This window comes from Talpa occidentalis, unplaced genomic scaffold (genome assembly GCF_014898055.3).
Source record: "Talpa occidentalis isolate TD23 unplaced genomic scaffold, MPIMG_talOcc4v2.1 talOcc4.7, whole genome shotgun sequence".
Classification (NCBI taxonomy): Eukaryota; Metazoa; Chordata; class Mammalia; order Eulipotyphla; family Talpidae; genus Talpa; species Talpa occidentalis.
Genome location: NW_023605083.1, coordinates 49,209,498 through 49,224,143, shown reverse-complemented (window position 1 = coordinate 49,224,143; position 14,646 = coordinate 49,209,498). Strand labels below are relative to the sequence as shown.

At 40.9% G+C, this 14,646-nt stretch overlaps 1 protein-coding gene across 1 annotated transcript in view; it reads left to right on the top strand.

Annotated features, from left to right (window-relative positions):
• Positions 1-2,705, top strand: part of RASEF (RAS and EF-hand domain containing) — a 55,392-nt gene extending 52,687 nt beyond the window's left edge. Inside the window, exon 17 of the mRNA XM_037494202.2 lies at positions 720-2,705. Within this exon, the coding sequence (XP_037350099.1) occupies positions 720-819 (100 nt within the window). The 3' untranslated portion in view covers positions 820-2,705. The remainder of the gene's footprint in view (positions 1-719) is intronic.
• The last annotated feature ends 11,941 nt before the right edge of the window (positions 2,706-14,646 follow it).

The window sequence follows — 14,646 nt, the reverse complement described above, 5'->3', positions numbered from 1 at the left end:
CTCTTTTATGCCTCTTTGCTTTTCTGTGTCCTGTTCCCTGCACCTGGACTCTCCTTCCCTCATGAATTGAAGGGTGACTTCCAGTGTCAAAGTTTCCATGAAATTCCATGTCCAGGAAGACTTCCTTCCCTGCCCTCCAGCATGACTTCAGTGTACTCGTGTGCCCACAGCATGCTGTGTGTGTGTGTGTGTGTGTGTGCTTGCATGCTTGCGCATATGTGTTAGCAGATTTCTTGGGACCCTGTAATGATGTTACATTGTTTAGATGTTAGTCTCTCCCTCCAAGATCAGCTGATGCAGAGTCCCAGAACTTGGCATAAGTTGGACATTTGCTGAATAACCAAATAGCAGAGATTTTGCATTTGGAGGTTGTATCAATTTTCTATTGTTGCTGTAATGAATTCCCACACAAGTAGTGGTTTAAAGCAGTGAACGTGTTTTATCTTAAAGAGCGGTCAGAAGTTTGAAATGATTGAAAGTGTGCTATAGGTTGAATTGTGTATCCTCCTTTTTCCAAGTATTTCCTCATGTGATATGAATATTGCTCATCTGTCACCTGTCATATGTGTATGTGTGTGTATTAAATAAGAAAATGTGGAAATATGTAGCAGAACCTTTATTAACTGGCCTTCAGCAATCCTTAATTTCACTTTTTCCCTGTGAGAAGTCTTCTTTCCAGTTCAGAGTGCAGGAGTTAATCCATCTCTTTCTTTCGGCAGGGAAGTGAAGAAAAGGACTGATGAGGATGATAGCAAATCCATTACCAATCTGAGCAGTTCCAAAAAGTCGACCCAGATGAAGAACTGTTGCAATAGTTAGATCCCAGTCCTCCTTGGCCTTTGAAGCCTTCACTTCCAGAGAACTGAATTTGTTGGACTTCTTTGCTTTTCACACAGAGTGGTGCATAGTGCAGGCTCTGTCGTATGGAGAGTTGCAGTGTGGGAAACCTGAACTGAGCTCTGGGGTCCCTCCTGAATCTCAGCTCTTCTTTGTTATGTTTCAGTGCATCATTTAGGACCTCTAGTAAAATATACTCATCTTGTTCTTAAAAGTTTTAAAGGATCATGTACAAATGTCTCTCAAAGTAAAAAAGAATCACATGCTCAGATCAAAGTTATAGCGGAAATTCTGACATAATTGGATTCACGTGGTAGCTGACTTTGTAGCTAACTTGTGACATTTACTTAATCCTCAGTCCTGGAGAACTAGCAAAGGGGGGTTACTGTCCTGCCTCTGCTGTTCTCTAGCCTTGATTCTCGGGCCTGTCCTCAGCCCACATTAAATCTGTCTGTCTGTGAAGCAGGCAGCGTGGCCGTGCAGGCCTTAGCCTCTCTTGCTGTAGCGCTGGGAGGAAGAACACAGCAGCTCACAGCTGATAAGGTCTCTGGTTATTCATGCTTTTTTAATATTGGAGTATTGATTTTTTTCTCACTTTTGAAACAAGAACAGAATTTAATTGAGAAAAATGGTAATGTTTTAGGCTCCGTGGGAGATGGATTTTTTTTTTATGTATAAAAGAAGAAAACATTTTTGTGACCAAAAAGTTGTATATAAAAGAAGGTATTTTATAATCTCAGAAAACTTGTGAAGTCTGTGGTTTAAATTTGCTGTTAAAAATTTGAATGGAAACATACAGAGTCATATAATGCTGAAGCTACAACACCCGGGAAAGTGGTCCCTCTGCTTAAATACACCAGCCAGTGATTGCTAGGGCCTGGGGAAAGGAAGGAACTGGGAGTGACTACTAATAGGTATGTGGTTTTGTTTGGGGATGAGAATGTTCTGAAGTTAGGTAATAATGTTTGCACAACTTTATGAATATGCTAAAAACTACTAAATTTGTACTCTTAAAGGGTGAATTTTATGGTATGTGATTTTAAAAATGCACTAATACTTGGAATGATTTAACATTTTGCTAAATGAAAACATGCATGCTATTTCAACCCTTTCCATCATTTAAAATAATAATCTCCAATATAATGCAGTTCTCATTCCTTAGTGTCAGCATTTACTTCTTTAAATAATAAACAATGAAAGAAATGTTATATATGGTTTTGGAAAATAAACCTTTAAAAGAGAAGGTACATTTGGGAAAGGTGAGCCTGTCTGAGCCTGGTGAGTCATCCTTACGCAGGATCTGTTTAGTCTTTCTATCCTAAAACTTGCAGTTCCTTCCAAGTTTCCTGCAGGAGTCAACGCCTGACCCTGGGGTGGGTCAGCAATTCTGGTTTGGGGATTTCAATTTTTAGTGGCCTTAAGCCAATTCAGTTCTTCTCCATGAGAGATTTAAGCTTCCTTTGATTCATCTAGGTCCAAGCTCCAAGTAGGTTGGTGGAAAAACTTAAATAATAGCTATTATTTATTGCTTTCTATAAGCTAAAAAATCCCTTTTTGTTGAATTAGAATAATTTACTGTAGCCATTTTTCTCCTCCTCATGATTTTTATGATCAAAATTCAAATTCCCCAAGATTCATTTTTTTTTAAATGAAAATTGACCAGGAATACCTCACACTCAGATTATAAATAGCCATGGCATCATGTAGCTTTTAGAACACTGGTCTTTGCAGATGACATCCAGGTTTTTTTTACTGCAAAGTTGGATCCATCCTCAGCAACTCTACCATGGATTCTTATTTATGTTTTACATTTTTTGGTCCCAGAAAAATAGTTTAGATTTTTGACCAAAAAGAGTGCCTTTTTTTGGGGGGGGGGGAATTGTCATCCTGAACAGTGGGGGGAGTCATTATTTTTGTGCTATGGTAAGATAAAAGTTTTGACAGTGCCGTTTGCCTCAGTAGCATCTGTGGAGCCCAGGTTAGAAAGAACCTGATTTACAATATGTGTTGTTATTTAGGACACATTTAAGACATGTTTATGTGTTTGGTGCAGTTGCACAAAGCTGTGTTAATATACATGTTGTGTTACCTTTATTTATTTTCCCCCAAAGTGTCTCCATATTTGTCTGACATCTGTATATAGATTTATCTTTGATAGAGAAGTATTATTTTTTTCCTCTGGGTTTTTTGGCCAATATATCAAAAATTGATTAAGAGATTACATAGATACTTTTGATAGACAAAACAATCATCTTTAACTTTTCAAAACCAGATCAATATTTTGGCAACAAAATCCGAATTAGAGACTTAGAGCTCTGGTTAGAAATCTTGTTTAGAGAAAAGCTACTTGAAACTCTTTCAGCTGCATTGCAGGGGAATCATAATTATTGCCAACATTTTATTTTATGAAGATGTTCTCAAATTTAAAGTGTTTTTTCAGAAAGAACAAAAATATTTAATGTTGTAATATATATCATTTGATGCATGTGCATAATCCTATGCAAGTAATTCATCTTGACTCAAATTTTCCTTTGAGAGCTTTTAAAATCATAATTATACTATGCTCCTTTTTTATGTATTCTGACACATTGGAAAATATTTTAGCTCTTATCATGGAAAAGAATGTTGGATGGGACATTTTTTACTGTTAACTTTTAGTCTCGTGCATTTTCACAATTTGTTTTTTCTACTTGCTGCTTTATATGACGTATGTGACATTTGATTATTTAAAGCTAATGTGATTTGCATAAACCCAAGTTGTACAATCCTCTTGCTGAAGATAAAATTGAGGTTAAAGATAAAGATTTATTTTCATATTTGTACAGTGATCAGCTTCAGAGTGATGTTTTTGTGGGCTTTTATTGTATATGTGTGTAAGAAATTTCATCTGTATATATTAAGTAGACCTCTGAGGATTGAATAATTGTTTTATGATTTTGATTTATATGGTTTACATTTTCATAGTATTGGCTATATTTCGTTTATACTGTTTATTTCTCTTCAAACTATTAATAATTATACCATAAAGTGTAATTTTTATAGCGATGCAAATGTCTAAGGAACTACAAATATTTTCTGCATTGTAATTTCAATAAAGCATGCTTCCTTTGGCCTTTTGGGTATTTCTTTCAGTGTGACTGCAGGCATCCCTGAAGTCATTTTAATTCTAAGATGTGTCTACATTAAACTGTGTCTCTAACTTGTCATTTCTGACTTGGGCAGTGACTGGTGTGAGAAAGAATGAACGCATGTGGCCAGGCCAGGTCATCTTGGCTAACAGGACAATAGCTTAATCAGCTTAGGGTAGCCAGTGAGGTTTTTTTTTCTAAGAGTTATTTATTTATACAAGAACTGGGGTACAGGCCTGATGTGCAGGAGGGTGAGAGGATTCACCAGAGACAGAGTGGGGAACAGATAAGGCAGATTGACTGAAATACACTGCTGAGGGGAGCAGTGGGCGAGACAGGAGCAATCTGCCCCACCATGTGGGTATCTCTGTGGCCAGCGGGGATCAAACCGGCACTACAGAGGCTGGGGACAGCTTCACAGCGCTGTGCTCAGCAGCCTGCTCCACCAGGGAGGCCCTCTTTTTTTTTTTTTAAAGATTTATTTATTTATGCATACACAAACTGGGGTACAGGCCAGAGGTGTGGGGGGTGAGAGGATTCACCAGAGACAGAGTGGGAACAGAACAGGCAGACTGACTGAAATACACTGCTGAGGGGAGCAGCGGGTGAGTCAGGAGAGGTTTGCTGTGCCATGTGGGTAGCTCCCTGGCTGGGGATCAAACCCCTGCTGTAGTGGCTGCAAATAGTTTCATAGGTTGTGTCTTAGCCCCCTGTGCCATCAGGGAGGCCCCAGCCAGTGAGGTTTCTGCAGAGAATTTCAGTACATGTTCTTTCTATTCTCACGACCTCTCATGTTTAGTCTTTCTCTGTCACTGCTCTCCCCACACCCTCTGCCCCCACTGTCAATCTAACCCCTGTTCATCCTTCTCTTTTGGCTTACATATCAGTTCCTCCATGAAGTTTCCCTTCTCAATCCCAAACTAGATTGTGGTTTTCTATTCTCACTGTGCAGTGCCCATGTAATTGATCAGCATCCTTATTACCCTTACAGAGAGCTTCCTTATGATGATGAGGTTATTTCCCAATAATATCATAAGTTAAAAATGCATTAAATACACCTAATCCACTTCACGCTGTGGCCGAGCCAACACAACACACTGTGCAGTGTCACTTGTTTAATCCCATGATCATGTCACTGACTGGGACCTCCAGCTAGTTGCCTCTGCCCAAAATCCCAAGAGAGCATTGTACTGCATATCACTAGCCTGGGAACAGATCAATATGCAAACTTTGAAAAACAGTTTCTACTGAATGGGAATTGCTTTTGCACCATCATTAAGTCCCCAAATCATAAGTTGAGCCATTGTTAAGTTGGGGGTTGACTATACTTGTTTAGAAGATACCCCAAGCCTTTCGCTCTAGTGACTGTTGTAACTTACCTTCTGCTATACATGGGCTTGAATAGATGAGCAAAGAAGTAACTGCAAATAGGATTTGCAGAGTTTTGACAGACATGCTCATAAAGACACAATAGTCATGGACAGTATAACAAGATGCATCATGTTTTTCTTGGCATGTGTCCGAGCTCTGCATCCAATCTGCCTATGTTTAAATCTAGCCTCATAGGCTTTGTGAACTGAACAAGGGAATGAACCAAAATATCTTTCACTGGTAAAATAGGGATAATAACAGTACTTTTCTCCTGAGATGGTAATGAGGACTAAATGAGTTATATATCTAAAGGGCTTAGAATAGGACCTGGTACTGTGATCATCCTCGATTAAAAGGAAAAGTTTTGAAGCACCACTAATTACCTTGGTCTTATTTTGGACCCTCAGTGCTGCCATCTATGGGGAACAGAATTCCCCACATTTACCACATTCCACGGGATGGGGCATTGTAGTGTATTTGCTTGGACATTCTTGGTATCTTGATGGACACAAAGTTGGGTTATTGTGTAGGACAGGATGTTGTTTAGTATTGACTTAAAAAGAAGGAAATTATTGAAAGAAAAATGAGGGCCTGATTTGTGAAAGGAGATTTGTGAATGGAGTCTTCGTAAGTACAGGATCTCCATTTACTAAATGGTGATTGGATCAGGTAGTTGAAGGAGAAGAAGGAATAGAAGAAAATCCCATAACTCAAACCCAATACCCACCACCATCCTTCACTGTCCTGACAGTCATTTCAGCCATTTTCCTCTGGCTTCCATCTCTGGTGCTCTCTCTTCAACATGATGCCATCACACATTCTATTCTATAGAGCTCAGCTTGCTGGAGCTTGCCAACTCCTGGCCAGGCCAGTCATGCCACCAGACAGTTTACACCTCCTGGTTGTAGACACTGACCAGGAATAAGGAGGGAATGTTCTAAGTGGTTTTCTGTTGTGGGGCTGCCTTTGATGATATTTTACCTTTGGATAGTCCAGGAGATCTTGGTTCCTTCATTAGCTTGTTTTTCCTTTGGTTTAATTGTTGATTCTTTTGTTCATTCATTCATTCAATATTTCTGAATTAAAGAAGCAGAAGCTATGGCCCCATGTGATTAATATTAGAGGTGTGCTTGGGGATTTCATATCCCTCTATTCTCCTTTTCCCCAACCTCATGGATAATTTAGGTTTTATTATAGCCAGATAGCATGAGACTTAATAATTAAACCAACTGAATGTGTTGCTTGAACAGTGGCCGCTTCTGGGAGTTTCAATTAAATGACCTCCCTTTCACCCTCACCAGAAAGGATCTATAAGGTACAAAAAGCGGCATTTAGTTTAATGGCATTTGCAGATGAGTCTTATTTCCCTTGGCTGATTTTTTTTGAACCAGTAAAACCCTTATTATTGAGGCTTTTCAGTGTTCTAGTTCTCCCAGAGGGCATTTGGGGAGAACAATGAAAGCTGTAGAATCGACCACTTTCTATCTTCAGCCACCAGGGATCTTGGAAGAGTTTAGAAATGCTGCCAGAAATGCCATCAATATTGAAAATGCCTCTGGCTTGATTAAGCTTCGGAAATGCTTCCATTGATCCTATACAAATAATTATTGAACATAGACCTCAGACATAGTATACTAATCGATCTCAGAAAAGTCACCTTTGCCCAAGGCCTGGGACAGGAAGGTGCACATGAACTGGGTGGGAAGAGGAAGTTCATCATGGGGTGACTGAAGAATGGTTTGGCTCAGCTCTGGCCAGAGAAGGATCCAGGAGAAAAAGATATCATGTTCCAGAACACTGGTAGGGTTTATGGCCCCTGTTATCGCTTGGTGATATGACCTGAATGGGCTTCCGCGCAGTAGAGGGAGCCTTTAGAGGAGCAGCAGCATGGGCCTCGGGAGGCAATAACTCTCATTAAGTGGAGGGAAGCACCATCTTGAACAAATTCATGGAAAGAACAGTTTGGTTTCTTGAGTTGTTCTGTAGAAAATGCCCGTTAGTGAGATTGTTCAATAGCATATTTAAGAGTACAGACTCTGGAGACAGACTACCTGGGTTTGGATCCAGACTGCCTTTAAGTTTGCTTAACCTCTTTGGGCCTCACTTTCCTTAGCTGTAAAATGGGAATATGATCATACCCACCACATTGTGCTGTTTGAGGACAAAAAGAGTAACACACTAAGATAATGCTGGGGCCATTGGTAAGTACTCACAAATGGAAATGTTAATTTTAACTGTGCTAAGTTACAGCCTTTGAAAATGAGTACAACTGTTAATTTACTTATAGATCTTAACTGAGTAAAATATATATCTTTTCCTTTTTGGGAGTTTGCACTGTGGACCTTTCCAAATCACTTATTTAGTTATTTTTTAATCCCAGGGAACTGTTAGAAATGAAAGTAGCCATGTGGTCTGTAGCACCCTGAGTGTGTTCCCGAAGTATGTGCACTCCTTAATTTCAGAAAAGCCCACTGCTACTGTTTTAAAGTGTCACAAGGAGGTTGTGTAACTAGGGGACTGAAGCCAAAGGCTGTTGCAGGTGGTGCCCCTTAGAGGGTGGCACAGGTGAGGAGGAATAGCCCCAGGCAAAATACGGAAAAAGAATAGGTGGGGGCGGAGAATCTGATAGGAAATAAAAGGGACTGATAGGAAATAAAAGCAGCCCCAGGATCTAGCAATTTCAGTGATTCAGCGTTTTCCAGGATTCAGCATTCCGGGGTCAGCTATTTCTGCCCCCACCATGCTGATCTTTCAGAGGCTGTTGTGGGTCTCTGAAAGACATGGAGAGGCTTCCAACAGCCAACCTCAGAGAAGAAAAGTTCGGACACTTTGCTTTGCAGCTGTTACAGCCTGGAAGGGAAGGTGAAGGCCCCCAGCCGGGCTCCTCGCTGAGCTGCGTGAGTGTGGCCATTTGTTGTGTTGTTCGGGTGCTGCAGCTGATGTTTTGAGTATCGCTTGTCTGGTGCTGTGCTGGGGCATCTCGGCAGCTCTGGTGAGTGTCTCCTGTTGTGTCTTCTGCTGTCTTCATGAGTTGGAACCCGGCCTGTTTTCTGGCTACCACTTGCTCCAGGCCCTCTGTGGAGGGGAGATGGCATCTTGGGAGCCTATTGTTTAGGACTTCAGAACACTGGATACTGCTTTGGGTGAGATAATTGGCCATTTGTGGCCTCAGCAACTCTTGTTTGTTAAATAGATCCCATTATTGTTGTTCTGTGAACCTCAGTGGTCTTTCAATTATGCGCACCCAGGTGAAGAAATCAGACAGTGACTGGTACACTATGTGGGCAGTGTTCTTGGCCAGTTTTAGTGCTCCTTATTGAAGCCTGTGTGTGCTGTTAATTTAGCTCTTAAACCACCACAGGTTCTTATTTCATGAAGCCATAAAATGGAAATTGCAGACTTTTCAGATAAGTGAGCAGAGAGATGCTAACTTTATTCAAGGAAGTAAGAAAATTTTGTTTAGAGGAGAAAGAACAAAAGCAAAGACTCCAAGGCAGCATTGCCAAGGAGGGGGCAATAGACTTTATGGGCCCCTGTCTAGGGGATATTTAAACTCTTTTTTCCTCTATATTAAAATCTCGTCATCCTACTTAGTGATTGGCTCTTTCTCCCAGTCCCCTCTCTAATCTTAGAGTTTACCTCCCTTGTCCAAGGTCTTAGTCTCTCAAATTTTTCTGTTTTTGTTTAGTCCTCCTGGACTTTCTGACCTCACATCCCTAAAGCTGCCTAATTAACCTCAATTTGCCCTGGAACTCATTATTAACTGGTGTCGGTTACAGCTGAAAATCCCCAAGCTCTTGAGTTGTCTTAGATTTTTAGCTCATCTCTTATTGCAAGTATATTTCATAATGTTGTTGACATCATTATCTTTCCAAAAGACTACCTAAAGTACCTCTTCCCTGAACTTGTCTGTTGTAGCAATCATTTGGAAATAACCTCCTTATGAAATACAAGTTCTTCATATTTATTTAAAATGACTTGCTTTTGTGTATAGCTAACATTGCTTGAGGAGAAAGTCAAAGACCTTGACAACAGCAGACTTTTGATTTGTCTTCAGAAGAATGACAATTTGGAATATACCTATTATCTGGGTAAATGTCCTTTGCAGAGCTTGAGCACCCAGGCTGTCATTGGCTTGTCTTTCTCTCTAGCCCCTATGAGTTGAGCCTGCATAACGTTTGAATAAATTTTAGTTTTGCAATTGAATTGTAGTTCCGACCATATGGACCTATTCAGACTTTTGTAACAATCCATTTCCAATTGATGGTCTGTTAATTCAGTTCAAGCTGCAAATCAAATCTAACTGTAAAGATGAAAAGAGCCCTAGAGAGAAATTATTTCCCAAAAGCCCCTCAGAACCATTCCTTAAAGAACCTCCTTATTTAAGGTCAACAAGTACATTTTCCCTGAATACACCCAGGGTCTTGATTTCTTCACAATACACTTTGTTTTTACCCAGCCCCATCAAAGTTCCTTTTTAAACTCAACAGCTGCCTCTGTTCTGAGGGGAAGTGCGTCAATTCTTCTGTGCTGCCTCTAGGTGGCAGTGCAGTCCAAGACAACGTTTTCCTCTGCTTCCTCCCTTCCCCCTTTCTGGGCTGGCAGCACAGGTTGGATTGGCATGCAGGGAAAATAATCATTAAAAATAAATGCAATCAAAAGAAGTAGGTTATTATAGTGGCACGTTGGCGCTGCTTCACTTAGAAGCCTGTCAGTCTCCCATTAGAAATTTCATTTGGGAGGAGTTTTCTACTGGGCTGTGAATATTTGCTAGAGGTCAAAGGGCCATTATCTAGGCCTCAACCTTATAGCCTATTATTCCTAAGAAATTTGATTTCAGATGGTCAGGGGGCTTTGAAGAGCATGTAAAGACAAACAGATTTGTTTTGCTTAAGACAATTCATAAGCGTTCGTAGCACGGACATGCACCGTGACCCAATGACATATTGGGGTTTCAGTGACCACAGGAAAGTGTGTGTCCGTAGTAGGATTTCAAGATTAAATTCTAGAGAACACTGTTGAGTAAGCAACAGTGTTTAATAAAACATCCCGGTCGGTTTAGCCACAGCCTACTCCCCTCCCACCATCCCCATACACATACTCTGAGGCCCCACGCTTCCCATATCACGTTTTTCTCCACTTTAAAATGAGTCCTTCACAAGCTCTAGCATCTGGGTGAGTCAGGGGTTCTGGGTGAGTCAGGGGTTCTGGGTTTAACAAGCAACCACCAAAATCCCAGCTGCATACCACTTCTAAAGGACATTTTTCACTCACCAGGCACATCTAATGAGACACAGGGCAAGCTAGGGTTATTAGGCAGTTTCAGGGACAGTGCAGGAGGGGACCTCTGAAGAATTTAGGGAGGCTTCAGAGATAAGGACAACCAAGGGAATGTAACCAATTCCACTGGGAAAAACAAACATCCCAGGACCACAGACAATATTGTTAACAATGGTCCTGGTTTTAGGGAGGCTGCAGAGATAAGGACAACCAAGGGAATGTATGCTGCCCCTGCAGCCTGGGATCTGTTCCTGGCTGGGAGACTAGGCCTGACAATTCCGGTATCACTAACTTGGATCCTAAGGGACCCGGCTTCGCTCTGTCACAGAAATTCTGCCGTCGCTGCAACAGCTGGAATACGTGCGCTTGGACCTGCTCCTCTATGCTTTGTTCTGGAACAGGTACACATCCCTTCTGCCAGGTTCTTGGCTCACCCTGAGCTCCATGGCCACACCTAAGAGCAAGGGAGCCGGGGATAATGGGTGAGCACCACAGCCTCCTTCATAAAGTCACTTTGGACTCTGCATTTTATGATTCTGTTGGTGGTGCTACCTTATTCACTTTTAAATGCCTTCAGCTGTCAACACTAAATGTATGTTAATTCCTCAAAACTAAATTATTCAGATAGTTTGATAAACATCCAGGTCCCCACCAGGCTTAGGCTACCCAATTTTTTTTTAACTGAGGAGATTTGTTCTCCATTTTAAGGCAAAATTAATTGCTTTTTCTCTGTCCTTTGGTGGCACTTTGTTCATGCTGATGGTTTTGTATTTGTCACAGCCTAATTTGTTGCTACTTTATTTCCTCTGGTAGAATTTAGTCTCCTTGATAATCATTTTTTTTCATCTTTGCTGGTGGATGCAAAGAATGACTGGATCAAAAAGTTATTTTATGGAATATGATGGCAAAAGTATTATTTTTGATATCTTTGTGCTCAAAATGCTAATTATATTGTTAACATCTACAATATACATAGATTCCTTGTCTTTTTCAATTCCTGTAATAATACCATAATGTATCTAGAGGAGGAAATTGCATTTTACAACCATCAGATAACTTTCCAAATTTATGAAGAAGAAAATGCAAGGGCAGATATTTGAATCCAGGCCCCTTTGATTGGATAGTCGTACTTCTGACATACTATACTATAGAACCTTATATTCTGGTTTGTATATTTTGATGACAAAAACAATTATAGGGGCCTCCCTGGTGGTGCAAGGGGTTAAGCACCGCACTATGAAGCAATTCACAGCCTCTGCAGCACAAGTTCGATCCCTGGCCAGCCAGGGAGCAACCCACGTGGCGCAGCAGACCTCTTCTGACTCTCCCGCTGCTCCCCTCAGCAGTGTACTTTGGTCAGTCTGCCTGTTCTGTTCCCCACTCTGTCTCTGGTGAGTCCTCTCACACACACCCCCCACCCCCGCATCTCTGGCCTGTACCCCAGCTCTTGTATGCATAAATAAATAAAATCTTTAAAAGAACAAAACAAAAACAAGAAATAAAAGAAAAACAATTATAATGGAAAGAAAAGTTCGTGATGGAAAATAGTTTAATTTGAAGTAAGCCCTGCCAGGAATGAGAATTCCTGGATTCTATTTCCTGTGCCAGTTTGACCACTTGGTACATGATACTGTGCAAAGCTATTCATTTGTCTCACCTCACTTTCTATATCTGTAAATTGAGAGTTAAGTTTGGAGCATTTGTTTTGAACTGATCTTCTGCAGTCCTAACCAGTTCCCATGCTGCCACTGTCGCTAGTCCATGAGACACATTTGGCCCATGTTGAAAAGCCAGGAATGAGATAATTGATAAGGCTTCCTGCTACATGTGTCGCCCACTTTTCAAAAGTTCACCCTTTTCTGAAAGACTTACTTTAGTACCTTTACAAACTAAATAAAATAAATTCAGAGAATATTTTTGCTTTTACAACAAAAAAAGGAACGTAAGAATAGCATTCAGCATTGTTTTTTTTGAAGATTTATTTATGCATACAAGAGCTGGGGTACAGGTCAGAGATGCAGGGGGTGAGAGGATTCACCAGAGACAGAGTGGGGAGCAGAACAGGCAGACAGACTGAAAAACACTGCTAGGGGAACAGCGGGCAAGACAGGAGAGGTCTGCTGCGCCATGTGGGTAACTCCCTGGCTGGTCTGGGATTGAACTCGAACTCGAGCTGCAGTGGCTGCAGATAGCTTCACAGTGCTGTGCTTAACCCCTTGTGACACCAGGAGGCCCAGCATTCAGCATTTGTTTTGCAGCAGCATTCCTAGAAGGTGTACCCCAAACAGCCTGAGGGGCACCATCAAGATCCTTACCCAGGATCTAGCTCATACAGGCTGTGCATCTATCATATCAATTCTGCTTTTACTATATTTCAGTGTTATTTTAGGTTTCCTGTGTTATTTGGTATGATTTGTAGGTCATTTTTTAGGTCTGGGAATGCTCAATTTTTTCATATAAATCAATGGAATTGCTTCATCACTTTATATCATTTCAGCTTATGAAAGATTTTCTAGGAATGCTCTACTTTGGGGAGTGGGGGAAAACTGTATCTGATTCTGTGAGTCTTAAAAGCTTTTGATTAAGCTGCTTCTTAATTTAAATGTCCACAAAATATGAAGTAATTGATCTGGTTATCATATCATTCACCGCCCATTCATTATCTCTTCTTCCAGCAATAGAGATAGAAGTTCCCAAGAAATTCTCCAATGCTCTATCCCTGTGCTTCAGGCAAATTTGGGAGGCATCAGTGCCTGAAATTTTTCTGGCCACAATTGCTTCAGTGAATGTCATGAGACAGATTAAAAGCCAGTAAATTACCATCAAATGTGTTCCCAAGAACTCGGGAACAGGGAGAGGCTGTCCTGCTGGACTTGAGTGAGAAAAACTAGAGCTGCCAAAGTCATCTTACCTTATGAGCATTGTAAAGCGCCCACCCAGAGAAAGTAGGCCTAACATATGAAGGCAGAGTAGCCAAGTCCTGTGCAAGTCTTTTGAATTTTACTTGTAAAAGTAATAGGACAGGCTTAGCCATATATGGTTAGACACATTTATTAATAATTGTGTGACTTTGCACTTGTCTGGCACGTGTGATTGGCCTATTTAAAACTGGTCAGCTGTGCTAGTTTAATTTCCTCCCAGATAAGGACCTTGACCTTGGGATCTGGACTCAGCATTGGAAAATGAGCCTGAAAGATAAATGAATAAAAATTAAAGTCTTAAATAAAGAATAAAATAAAAGGGGAATGAAGAAAAGAGATAGGAAATGGGAGGGAAATCCTAGGACCACACTAGAGATTCTAGGCCACAGTCAAGGGTTAAGAATGGAGTCTGCAGAGAATGCCTGGGCTGTTAGCATCTGGTTATGGTCTGGCCCCTGAAGGGGACGAGAAAGGGAGTGTGAGGTGTACCTAGCCAGGAGACCATAGAGGAAGGTTGTGCTGTTCTCTTGGCCTTAAAAAGGCAAAAACCCAGTTTGCAGACTGAGATTTGTTTTGATTAGGAAATTGCTGCTTGCAGTCAGTGTGTGTGTGTGTGTGTGAGAGAGAGAGAGAGAGAGAGAGAGAGAGACGGGGGAGCGAGGTTATTTTCTGACAGAGCATCATCTCTAATAGTCTCCTGAGACTGCATGGCTATTATGGATGTCACAGATGAACTCTTAGGATGGGCGACTTCACTTTGACCTGAGGCAAAGCTATTTAAATTTTATTAGGGAAGCAGGCCAACCACCCTATTAGACCTTTGGGTGATTAAAAGAAAATCATCCTATAAAACATTCCATTATATACATCTGGTAACTGACCATGGCTTCTAGATGAATTTAACATATCTAATGGGCAGATAGCATAACAGTGCCAATTGATCGGATGCAGACTAAATGCACTTGATTTTATCACGAGATCTGTGTTTTTCCCCACTATGAGCAGTCCCTTCTCTTTCCCCCATCCCTAAAAACATGGTTGCTTCAGCATATTCTGAAATCCATGTTCCCATGATTGTTTTTGTCTTGCTTCAGTGATTTCAGAGCATT